The sequence below is a fragment of the Equus przewalskii genome, chromosome 2 (genome assembly GCF_037783145.1).
Source record: "Equus przewalskii isolate Varuska chromosome 2, EquPr2, whole genome shotgun sequence".
Taxonomy (NCBI): Eukaryota; Metazoa; Chordata; class Mammalia; order Perissodactyla; family Equidae; genus Equus; species Equus przewalskii.
Window position 1 is genome coordinate 86,256,588 of NC_091832.1, and position 13,010 is coordinate 86,269,597.

Genomic DNA, 13,010 nt, shown 5'->3' on the forward strand with positions numbered 1-13,010 from the left:
ACTGGTTGTTCCCTCTACCTGAAATGCTCACCTTCCAGATATTAGCATCGAGGACATTTCCCCCATCATTTGGGTTTCTGCTTAAATTGCACCCCTTCAGAAAGGCCTTCCCTGAACACTCAAAGTAACCTACTTGTTACTCTACCACATAACCTCTTCTATTTTTATCATGGCATTTATCACTACTTGTTACTTTTCTTTTTTGTCATTATTGGAACACACGAGGAAAGCTGAAACCTTGTCTCTCTTTTCCTTGTAACCCCAGTATCTAGAATAATACCTAGCATAAAGTAGGAGCTCGATAAGTATTTGTTGAATAAATGAATAACTGAGCATTTGTTCAGTTACATACACTATCCCACTGAATCTTTTCAATGGCTCAGTGAGATAGCATTCCTATCACCATTTTATTCAACATAAAGTCCACAAGAGCAATCATAAGGTGTATCTGGGTTCTTGGCACATAGTAAACATTCATAAAACAATGTGAGTAAATGAACCACATTCAAAGAGGTTGACTAACCAATGTAAAAGACAAAGTCTACAAGTAGATATTTGCTACGTTAACACCTATGGTTTGCACAATCTATTGTTGAAGAATCCCAGAGCTACAGCAACTCTGTTCTCATGAGCTCAAACCTCCATTCTACCTGCCTTCTAGACATCTCTATTTACATGCTCCAGTGGCTTTGAACACAAGATATAAACTGAATTTATAATCTCTTTCCCAAATCTACTTTGTAAAGATTCCCTGCCTGAATGTATAGCACAGGCATCGATCTGACAAACAGATCCTGGGAGTCACTCTTGACTACTTCACCATTCCCCCATAGACGACTGGTCATTTATTTTTTATTCTTCCTGCTTAACGGTTCTTATACTATTGCCTTTTCCAGTTCCATTGACTTAGCCACTTCCTGAACTATTGTCCAGAGACTGCTTCTAAAGTAATCTCTCCAGCAAAACTGGATTTGTCATCACTAGCTAGTTTAAAATCCTTCAGTGGCTTCTTACAGCATTTAATAAAATCTAATCCTTTATGACAACATGAGAGGTCAACATAATCTGTACCCTGCCTAGCTCTCCACTCTTCTCATATCACTGACCCTTCACTGACTAGTCTAGCTACCCTGGTGTTTGAATTCCACGGTGTCAAGCTCTTCCTTGCTGAGCAATAGCTTTCTCCCACATGTCTGCTCATCCTTCATGTCTCAGGGAGGTCTTCCCCAGTCTAGATTATTTACAACATCCTGCTCTTTTGCTATCACAATTTGAAACTATGTATTTGTTTACATCTGTCTCCTCTACTAGATTATAAGCTCCAGAAGGCAGGTTTTGTGTCTTTTTTTGTTCATAATTGACTGCACAGCACTCACATGTGCCTGGCATACAGTGGAGGCACATTAAATATTTGTTCAATAACAAACATCATATTTAGTGAATAAAGAGCATTTCTTATGTGTCTTTTAGAGATGTGTGCTTTCAAATGTACATGTTGGTTGGGATGTCTTCATGTCATCATGTCAGGTAAAGTGGCAGGGGTAACAAAGAGAAAAAATGGAGGTGAGGAGGCAGGGGAAAGAAAAACATGACAAGAAAAAATGAGTGAGAAAGAAGAGTGATAGAATTATTGAAAAAAGAGTAATGGAAGAGAGAGAAAGCAGAGAAGGGCCTTGTAGTGAGCTGAATCATGGCCACACCAAAGATAGGTCCACATCAAATCTCTGGAACCTGGGAATGGCACTGTATTCATTTCCTAGAACTGCCGTAATAAAGTACCACAGACTGTGTGGCTTAAAACAAAACAGAAATTTATTCTCTCACAGTTCAGGAGGCCAGAAGTCTGAATGAAGGTGTCAGCAGGGTTAGTTCCTACTAGAGTCTCTGAGGGAAAATCTGTTCCATGCTCCTCTCTCAGCTTCTGGAGGTCGCCAGTAATTCTCAGCATTCCTTGGCTTTAGACGCATCACTCCAATCTCTGCTTCCATCTTCACATGGCGTCCTCCTCCGTGTGTCTCTCTTATGTGTCTTCACACGACCTTCTTATAAGGACACCAGTCGTTGGATTCAGGACCCATCTTAATCCAGTATGACCTCATCTTAGCTAATTATATCTGAAAAAGACAGGATTTCCAAATCAAGTCACATTCTGAGGTTCCAGGTAGACACGAATATTTGGGGGACCCTATTCAACACAGTACAGTTACCTAATTTGGAAAAAGGATATTTGCAGATATAGTGAATGATCTTAAAATAAGATCATTCTTGATTATATGGGTGGGCCCTAAATCCAATGACAAATGTCTTTATAAATAAGAGACACACAGAAGAGGAGCAGACACAGACAGAGGGGAGGCGGCAACATGAAGACAGATGCAGAGACTGGAGTGATGTGGCCACTAGCTAGACCCACAGAGGAGAATGTGACGTGAAGACAAAGGCAGAGACTAGAGTGACATGGCCAGAAATGAAGGAAGCCAAGGTATGCTGACAACCACCAGAAGCCAGAAGGGGCAAGGAAGGATTCTCCCTAGAGCCTCCAGAGGGAGTGTGGCCTTACCAACACCTTGATTTTGGACTTCCAGCTCCCAGAACTGAGAGAATAAATTTCTGTTATTTTAAGCCATCCAGTTTTTAGATATTTGTTACAGCCGCCATGGGAAACTAATACAAGGCCTTAATAGAACAGAACAGAATTCACAGTGCACTGTATTCTGTTCCTTTAAGTGCCATTAAAAACAAAATGAAAAAACTTTTCCATGAGTTAGATTCTGCTCTTAACAGATGAAACAGCTCTTAGTAGATAAGAATTTGCGAACAGTTATAAAGTTAAATCAGCTCAATTTCTGTAAGCATAATGTTTAATGATCTTTAATAAAGAGCACACCTTCAAAGACTGAGATGTATGACTCTTTGACCTAGTAAAAAATTACTCTAAGAAAATAATTGTGTTGTAAACTATCTTTCATGTATCTCCACTTATCTTGTGACTGCCTGATACTTAACATGAGATTTCATCACACCTCACGTGCTTTCTTTACTCTTTTCAGGTTAAGTTGTTTAACATCATGTGTGTCTCCCTATTAAGTTCATTTTATCTTGAGATTCACTTTTTGTTATTCTGCCTCATGTATAATTAGATGACATCCATACTGCTAACCTATAACTGGTAGCACAACCACATAAACCAGCTTAGCAAGCCAGGTCATCAGGAAAAAGCTAAATTAAATGGAGGAAACTAAAAGATAAGTCTCCGTTCAATCTTGGAATAAATTCAGAATTCAAGTCTGGCATCACTGAACAATCCCAGAAGTCTCTTCCAAACCATAAGTACCATAATTAACCACTTAAGGATTAGATACTAGACAACTTCAAAATGTCACACAATATTTTATTTATTTATTTGAGTGCATTGTGGGAAGGAGTTGATGCTCTTACAGGCTCTCTGGGTAGGAAGTGCATTCATGAAACTCTCAATGTCACCGGTTGCCAGAAACACTTCAAGGGCAGAAGACACTGGCAGGCGGATAGACTCTAGTACACGGGGCAATGGAAGGCAGGAGCCCCCTCGCCTGGGTCCCTCACCACTTCTACCTTGGGGTCCCTGACGCCCTTCCCACAGCTGCCCCGCTGCTTAGCTGGGCAAGCTCTGGGGGTCAAGCAAGCGCGTGCACTCGCGCACCCTTCAAACTCTCCAGCTCAGACACCCACTCCACCCGCCGTCAGCTTGCTTGGGAGTGAGGGAGCTTGAGCACTCACCCACCGCCCCCGAAGGAAGATTTGGTCCCCACCTCCCGCTGGGGGCTCAACCCTTGGGTCCTCCCGATTCCCAGGAAGGTGTAGGCGAAGGGGCGAGGGGTGAGCGCCCACCTGCCGATGACCGCCTGCCTTCTCAGGCTGCAGCGGACGCTGGAAGGCAGGGGTCCTACGGTCTCGGGCATCGGTTCGGCGCCCAATTTTCATTCCTAGGGCTAATGCTCCCGCTACCAAGGAGCCGCTTTCCCGCGCCTACCTCGGAGCACGTCTAACTCTCGCAGCTCGGGCCGGGAACCCGGCAACAGGGAGCGGCCTCCACTGCCGCCCGCGTACACGTCAACGGCGGCGTCTGGGAAGCGCCGTAATGTCCCAAAGAAGCGCGCCACAAAAAAAACCCCCTGCACCCCGCCGCTGCTGCTGCCGACAGAGCAATCCCTGCCCCAAGCGGACGCTAGCCCTTCCCACAGGCTCATGGAGAGTTAAAAAAGAGCCTGTCCGTGGATGTGCTCCAGGGGCGCCGGCAGCTGTGTCTAAATGTTTGTTGGAGCGGGACCCTCGATAAGGCTAGGTGGCTGTGGCGCCTCATGCCGCTCGCTGCCCCAGTCATTCCTAAAGTTCCACAGGTCTTGGCGGCAACGAACCTGTCAGCCCGCCCCCGGTGGCCAGCCTCCTTTCCCCGATCGCCTGCGCCGGCTAGTCTGGCCCAAGTGTCCTTTTCAGGACACTTGCACTTGGGAGCCCGGGTCAGAGCCGCGGTGGTTATGTGCGCGTCTATTCGGAGGCGTGTGGTAGTGATGGCGGCGCTCACTGAGACTTCCCTGTCACTGGATACTACTACTCCCAGCCCTCCTCAAAGCCGCCGGAGCAAACCCCTGGTCCTTAGTTTACAAGTGGCAATTTGACTTGCTCTGCTGCATGTCAGGAGGGACCGTGGAAAGTGTGGAGACGCCCCGGGGATTAAGCGATCGCAGCTTAAAAAGAAAAAAAGCCAAACAAATAAACAAAACCCACCCACCCTAACAAACATGAGGCTGCTGGAGAGAATGAGGAAAGAATGGTTCATGGTTGGAATAGTGCTGGCGATCGCCGGAGCAAAGCTGGAGCCGTCCGTAGGGGTAAATGGGGGTAAGTGCTGCACCTCCGCACGCTCCACCGCGATTCCCACTTCAGAACTAATTTTCGAGTCTTGGAAAGGAGGGGAGACCGTAATTGGGAAGCGTTTGCCTCTCCCAGGGGCACTGACTAGCCCAGGGTGTCCTTTGGCCCTTTTGCTGATTTTTTAATTGCCAACATCAGAGAGGATTTGTAATTAGAAATGGGGCAAAGGAATTTGAACGCAGGTTACTTTTCCGCGAGCAATCAGTGAGTACCCTCAGCGTCAAGGAGTGAGGTTACTGAGAATGAAACTTATTCCTCTTGCCTTCAGAGTAGCATCCTATCCCAAGGGACGTTAGGTTGCCGGGAGTTCCTTATCTATCTCAGAGTGGACCTTATTACCTTGTCACTTTCCGACATCCTCTCCCACACGTAAAAAAAAGAATGGAAGAAGAAAAAGAAAAAGGGACACTCCTTCCTCCTCCAACTCAGATTTTGTGGCCCACATGTTGGAGAGTGATGATTTGCTGCAGTTGCTGCCGGTCCAGAAACTCCCAAGCCGAATGACACGTTGCACTTTTTTATTACAGGACACTACTTCCGTGTGCTGCCAGGACTCAGTTGCTACCCCAGCAGCCGAACAGATACAGGCTGTGTTAGACTGTGTAATGTGTATTTTGGCAAGGAAATGTAGGCGGGCTGAAATCATACTCAGATCTCTGAATAGTGGAAGCCTTGTAATGTGGGGGTGGGCATTGGTGGAAATGACTGGAAATATCATTAGTCTTTTATGATCCCCCCCTTTCCATGTCCCACTTTTCATTAATTGAATTTCTTCAATTCATTGTGTTTTTGACCTTGTTTGTCAGTTTTCATGCTTATTGGCAGGTTTAATGTATCCGTCATACAACAGGGGCAAAAAAGGACAGAAGTGAGCACACACAATCTTTTTATGTTAGGAAGTGCTCAGGAGGATATTTGAAGTTATTTGTACTTTTTTATTAAGACGTGATGGAAATGAATGAAATGATCTCTCAGGAGAACAGTGGTTCCTTCTACCCTCTGCCTGCAATCCCTTCATTTAGAAGTAGCTTCAGGGAACATTTTAAAAGAAATTATTGTTAAGATTGTGGGGATTAAAACTTTTTTGTTTATTTTTTCTTCTATATTCAACTTAGTACAAAATGTGTACAGTATGTAACTGTGAGAATAAAGCTGTTATTCACCGCAGTTTCTCCTTCTGAAGATGCCCATTTCTTGTTTGACACAGCTTTTCTGTGAGCTTTTGGGAAACTTGTGAATGCTAGAGTATCAGGTTCTGTCAAATGGGTACCCCATCCCAGCAGCTAGCTGGACAGTAAGAATTAAAGTTAGAGAGTGTCTTTGTGGTGATCTGGAATGCACACTTCACTAGCACACTTTATAGCTTCTGGTGTTAGATCTCTTTTTCGCTTAGTGTTAAGGTGAAATTACAGGTGATGCATGACCTTTAAGTTTAAATCTGCAGGGGCTATTTTGGTAAAATACCTTTTATCTTACATTCCTGGGCTACAGTGTGGAAAGAAGGGTCGTTGAATGCTGAATCATTTCCGTAGGGCTTCCCTGCAGTGGCATGTGTGAGATGGGTTCTGTAATCTTATTTGTTCCCGTGGACTCTACTTCTTGAAGTTTTGGTGTATTGTTGTATCTTAGAAGTATTGTTTCCCATTTTCACTAGTCCTTATGCCATTCATATAGGATAATTCATTTCTTTAATTATAAAAGAGTAGAATGTTAAGGGCTGAAAGGGACCTTTAAAGTATTCTAAGCCAACATGCTTCTTTTACAGTTGGCGATATGGAGACCTGAGGTCAGGTGACTCAGCCTAGGTTAAGTTAGCTGGCTTAGGAAAGAGGAAGGACTGGAAATCAGGACTCCTCCATATTTCATGCAAGTTGCAAAATCCATACAAATTTTTTTGGCACAAAAATCATTAAAAATGAATAATCAGGGGATGGCCTTGTGGTGGTAGTGGTTGGGTTCCCGATCTCTGCTTCGGTGGCCCAGGGTTCACCAGTTTGGATCCCCAGTGTGGACCTACACACTGCTCATCCAGCCATGCTATGGCAGGGCCACATATACAAAATAGAGGAAGATTGGCAAAGATGTTTAGCTCAGAGCCAATCTTCCTCACCAAAAGAAAAAAAGAATAATCATTATAAAGAAAGGCTCTGTATAATAAAGACATTTTCCATGCCCTGATTTTTAGCCCAAAGGAGCAGAGCAGAATCAGCTAATATTAGATAAGAATGTACTCAAATGATTTCTTTGATAGCTGTGCATGTGTAAAAGAAAAAGTTATTTTTCTAAAAACAAAAGTTAAGCAAACAATTGTTTGGGATTTCTTACATAGGCTGTCAGGCTAACGTCTCCGTACTTCTATTGAACTTTTTTGTTTCCCCCCAAAGATTGGCACCTGAGCTAACAACTGTTGCCAATCTTTTTTTATTTCTTTTTCTGCTTTTTCTCCCCAAATCCCCCAAATACATAGTTGTATATTTTAGTTGTGGGTCCTTCTAGTTGTGGTATGTGGGATGCCACCTCAGCATGGCCTAATGAGTAGTGCCATGTCTGTGCCCAGGATCTGAACCTGTGAAACCCTGCGCCGCCAAAGTGGAGGGCACAAACTCAACCACTTGGCCATGGGTCTGGCCCCTTCTGTTGAGCTTTTAATTGACATTCCCACCTGTAAAACCTCTTAAATAAAAACAAACCTTCAAATAGTACCAAATAGCACTTTCACTCCAGTAGTTAAAACGACTAAAATCTAGGAACAAGGAGCGGAATGGTTGCTGAAAATGTTTGCATATTCTGCTTTTAGAATGGTCTAAAACATCTCTTCTTGCTTGTAACTTTTAGACAAAGACTCCATTTCTAGGTTTTGTACTCTGGGAATGTGATTTTTAATATATTCACGTTGAATAATTTTCAGTAGAAGAGATTTCTCGACATTTTTTCAAATAGAAAAGTTTTGGTAGTCTTCAACTTGTTAACATGCTCACTTCACCTGTCCCTGATCAATACCTCAAAGACTACATTCTTTATTTTTAAGTGTAAGACTTCTACACTTAAAGTATCACATCTATGATCTGACTTTCCTTTAAAAAAAATCTTTACAGCCAATTGGCAAGTTATGTATAGCAGGAAATTTATAGATGTGTGAACCCTAAAATTAGAGAAGTTGAATGACTTTCCAAATGGGAAACAGTGAATAGGTACTAGCCTCATTAATTTAATTCTTAGTTCAGTGTTCTTTTTACTCAGGTACATTTCGTTTTTAGATATATATAGAACAAGGTTGACAAAAAGAGCCACAGTAGATGTGAATGTGTAGATTCTGATGTGTCAATCATCTGTTCCATTGTGACCCAGGGAAGCTCTGAGCTATGCACACCTTACAGTTTACCGGAGTTCAAAACTGTGCTATTCGTTTTCGGGAAGAGATAAGTTTACTTCTTTGTAAGTACAGAGTAAGTGTCTCATTTCTACCTGCATCTTAAATTATTGCCATCAATAAGGCATAAATCCGAAAAAGGAAACTGCTTCGTTTTTCGATTAAAAAAACATAACCAGAAACATGCTATAAGCTTAAGTATATTAGCATGAATATCTTAGATTAGGCTTAAAAGTGAAATTTAGTTAGTGATGAGTAGATTTTTTGAAATAGTAATAGTTTCTTGCATTCTTAAGCATCCCAAATCATTTTCTCTTTTCTCCCCATTAAAAAGCATGGGTTTTTGGAGCCCAAAAATTGCTTCGTTTTTAATGGCCAACTTTTTAAAATTTTGCTGCTCCATTCCATTTTCACTGATGAAGATTTTTTGCTTTTGTTCAAAGGAAAAGTTAAAACTTAGTATTTATACATTGAGCTTTATCGCTGTCTTAAGATCTCAATCTAATGATTTTGGTGACGTGGAGGATGTAATTATTACCTTGGAGAGGGGCCAAATATTTCTGTGTTATAGTTTCAACTCTTACCTTTGTGCAAATATTTTATTTCCACCCTGAGTGACTTCTAGTTCCGCATTCCCAACTTAGGTGATCTATTAGTATCTCCGTTGATCATGTCACAAAGGAGCCTTAGGTTTCTCCAATTCAGAATTAATTCCTCCTTCCCTTTTAAAAGGTGCCCTGTAAGTAGCCCTGGAATATCCTCACTATGTCCTTTCATGGACTAGAGGTATTTAGATGTGCACCTAATACAAAAGACAGTATACCCTGTTTCTAGGATTTAAAACATTAAAAGTCAAGAATCATTCCACTGAATTATGCCAATCAATTAATAGTTATCCTGTGTATTTATATATGTGGGTGTGGAGTATGGAAAGAGTTGTACCCTTCTGTGGCCTAAGTCCCTGGTTAGAGAGTTAGCTTCTTAAAAAATATAATTGTTGGGTCTGGCTAGGTAGCATAGTGGTTAAGTTCAAGCATGCCACTTCAGCAGCCCGGGGTTTGTGGGTTTGGATCCCGGGTGCGGACCTACACACCACTCATCAAGCCACGCTGTGGCAGTGTCCCACATACAAAGTAGAGGAAGATTGGCACAGATGTTAGCTCAGGGCCAGTCTTCCTCAGCAAAAAGAGGAGGATTGGCAACAGATGTTAGCTCAGGGTCAATCTTCCTCACCAAAAAAATACAGTTGTTGGCCAACTAAAGTAGATACTTTAGCTGCCCCCAAGAAACATGCAATCTAAGTGAATGCTGTGAGCTTTCTATGGAGATACATCTTTGGACACGGCCCCTAGCTCTCACTTGCAACCCTATTGCTAACTCTAACCCATCCTATATAGAAATTCTGGGACACCGCTGTGGGCAGAAGCACAATTGACCAAAATGAAGTCTCATAAAAAGCAGGGGATTGGAGGAAAATACAAATGCTATGAGTTAGAAACAAAAACAAAAAAAACCAAGGGTTTTTAAAATTCCTGGAAGGCGTTTACTTCCAAAACAAGCCAGAGTCCTTGACTTTAAAATCTGTTCCTGAATCACCTTCCTCAATTGTTGAGGAAATATTATTTCTTAGTGTGAGCTGCTGAGACAGGTTCATTCACAAGCATAAAAAAAGTTACCTCTTTTTAAGTGTTTAAACAGCTTTTACTGCCTTGAAATGTAATACCTTTTCCACTTACCTTATCCTTTTTGCTCTTCTCAGATCTCAGTGTAATGATTTATATAAGTGCCAGGTATATAAAAGAATTTATTGCAATTCTTGAGGAGATCTTTGTTTCTTTTATTCACTGGTGGACTACAAGTGCCTAAAATACAGTAGTTGCTCAATAAATACTTGTTGATTGAATGAATAGTGATCTTTCCTGAGCTCAGTTGTATTTATTGTGCAATTTCTTAGGTTATCTCTAGGTTATCTGTGCAATCTGGAGGGATGCAGGGAATGGAAGAGCCGTGACCGTGACCGTGGTCCTGTTGTTTGGCTTAACGGTGTGGATTAGTTTCCCAGGGCTGCCACAACAAAGTACCACACAGTGCGGGGCTGAAAGCAACAGAAATTTATTTTCCAGCAATTATTCTGGAGGCTAGAACTTTGAAGTCAAGACATCAGTAGGTCCACGCTCCCACCAAAGGCCCTGGGGAGGAATCCTTCCTTGCTTCTTCTAGCTTGTGGTTGCCAGCTATCCTTGGTGTTCCTTGGCTTATGGTAATATAACTCCAGCACGTGGCCATCTTCCCTCTGTGTGTCACTGTGTCCAAATTTCCCTCTACTGTAAGAATGCTAATCATTGGGTTAGGGTCCCTCCCTAATCCAATAAGATCTCATCTTAATTTGATTACATCTTGAAAGACCCAATTTCCGAATAAGGTCACATTCATGTCTGGGTAGACATGAATTTTAGGGGCACTATTCAACCCAGCAAAAAAGAGTTGAACAGAGTGTCAAATATGGGATAGTCTCAGATTTTAGAATGCAGGTATACACCAGGGTTTCTCAACCTCGGCACTATTGACATTTTGGACGTGGTAATTCTTTGTTGAAGGGAAGGGTTATCCTTTGCCTTCCAGGAGGTTTAGCAGAATTCCTGATCTCTGTCTGCTAGATGCCAGTAACCCACCCCATTCCCTGAGTTATAACAACCCAAAAAAGTTTCCAAACATTGCCCAATGTCCGTGGGGGGCAAAATTGCCAGTGCTGGAGAACCACTGGTGTACAGGTATGACATGTATAAATTACATAACTACATAAAAAATGGCATTTCCTCAGGACTGTATCTGTATATCAAGATATATAGTTCAAGATATATCAAAGAAATATCTTCTAAAAGAATGTTGTTCTTTGGTTAGTACTTCAGGTCTTTAAGCCAATTGTGTACAAGCTACAAAAATAAATAAATATTAGGTTTGCCCCTGTTGTATTCACAGCGTTGACACATCCGGGGTGATGTCAGCCTGACTCCAGAGAGGATTTTCCGAAGGGCAAGGATCAAGCTTTTCTGGTTCACTACAGTATGCTCAGGACCTGGCATAATTTAAAAATAATTACAATCTTAACAATATATTTTTAAGTTCTCTATTCTCTATATGCATTATCTCATTCACATGGTATGTGCTCAATAAATATTCGTAGACTGAATACTCTTGGGCAGAATTGAAAGTATGCATGAATACAAGCTTTTACTTCTGGTATCCTAGAAGGAATAAGATAATATTTGCTAAAAAGAAGCGAACTTCTTCCATTGATTCTCTTCTTTTGGTCTGGGGAATTTGATTGTTATAAAAGCACTGACACTATGGCAGATATAGTTAGGACCTAATATTGAAGGATGTTGCCTATCTGCTCTCCTGTGCGAGAGCAGAGTTTATTTTTATTCTTCTGGTCTGAGGATATGGTGCAGAATTGGACAGCCATGATCCTTGCCCTCTGGAAAATCCTCTCTGGCGTTAGGCTGCATCCCAGCAAACGCTTACCTCTGTCAGGACAGTAGTGTCCTAGGGGGCAACATGCAGATTTAAAGTACTCTTTGTCCTCCTTCAATGGATTCTTCCTTCCTACCAAGTTATCTACTGGAAATCCCTATCTAACAGCAACTCCTTTCCCTCTCTTTAGGACCACTGAAGCCAGAAATAACTGTCTCCTACATTGCTGTCGCAACAATATTCTTTAACAGTGGACTATCGTTGAAAACAGAGGTACTGTCACCTATGGGGCATGCGGAAAGCAGGGAGAAAAATTTAATTTGTACTTACTGTTTTGAAATTTCAGAATCCTTTTGTAAAGCCGTGTGTAGCTATAGTCTGAAGACTTCGCTGTAACAGAAGACAGCTCGGACGTCAGCAGAGGACTAGTGTTTTGTACCTTCATATCATGGAAACTTGAGAGTAGAGCGGCATGGACCCTGCGAGCATGGTTATGGGGGTTTGTTTTTAATACAGCAACTGCGGTGGAGCATCTGCTTGAGGTCTTCTCAGGCGATGGTGGTAACTGTAGTGGTGTCTGCCGTGGCACATGCGGGGTGTTGATGTTTGGTTAGGTTTCCACAACTTTCGTGGATCATCTTTTGTGTCCAGGACTCGTGCTGCTCAAGTGATGCTTGTTCTGTTATAACTTTTAACTAATTAGTATTTTTTTAAAGTATATTCTTTGCTGGTATATCTATTAAATATTAATAAATGTTTTAAGAGAAATATTAGAATTTTTCATACTAAGTCACAGTCTAACATGAAGACATAGAGGCAATGTTATTTACTGATCCAGGTGTCACTGAACATGGGATTCTCTTGGAATTATAAAAATTCAGACATTTTTACATCCAAGAGAAGAATGAGTAGAATTTATGATTCTCTTTTGACTTATAAGGGAAGAAAAAGAGGAGAAAATACTGATTTGCTTTTGAATAAATTGCATAGAACTTTTAAAGTTGTCTTTCACAGATGCTTATTCTTATGTAGATAAAGAAATCTTACTGTGTAAGAATTCTTTTTTTTGAAATTTTTTGGCATTAAAAGTTAAAATTCTGTTTCAGCATCATGTCTTGCCTTTACTTATTTTAGGTTTATTTTCTTTTATTTTGAGTGTGATTTGAATGAAGATTAAATTTAGTTGCCTCCTTCTTTGATCATCCAGGTAGCAACATGGAAAAAATATAGTTTTACTAAATTTATGTGTTCT

The 13,010-nt window shown here is 41.5% G+C and overlaps 1 protein-coding gene and 1 long non-coding RNA gene across 20 annotated transcripts in view; one reads left to right on the top strand and one right to left on the bottom strand.

Moving 5' to 3' along the window:
* Nucleotides 1-1,790: 1,790 nt before the first annotated feature.
* On the bottom strand, nt 1,791-4,136 carry LOC139081798 (uncharacterized). 2 transcript variants are annotated; one of them, XR_011537122.1, is made up of 2 exons: nt 4,013-4,136; nt 1,791-2,114 (listed from the first exon to the last, which is right to left on the bottom strand). It is a non-coding gene; the product is annotated as an uncharacterized lncRNA (long non-coding RNA). The 2 variants fall into 2 exon arrangements; XR_011537123.1 differs by having other exon boundaries at nt 3,871-4,107.
* Nucleotides 4,137-4,525: 389 nt separating this feature from the next.
* The window catches only part of SLC10A7 (solute carrier family 10 member 7), a 236,536-nt gene continuing 228,051 nt past the window's right edge, over nt 4,526-13,010 (top strand). For 10 of the 18 annotated variants that reach the window (XR_546834.2, XR_011537119.1, XR_011537118.1 and 7 more), the window contains exons 1-2: nt 4,530-4,881; nt 11,949-12,031. Coding sequence is in view for 13 of the 18 variants with exons in the window: in XM_008531976.2 (XP_008530198.1) it covers nt 4,782-4,881; nt 11,949-12,031 (183 nt within the window). In the remaining 5 variants the exon portion in view is untranslated. Of the gene's footprint in view, nt 4,882-11,948; nt 12,032-13,010 lie in introns of all 18 variants that reach the window. The other 8 variants (XR_011537121.1, XR_011537120.1, XM_070608945.1 and 5 more) reach the window with 3 other exon arrangements.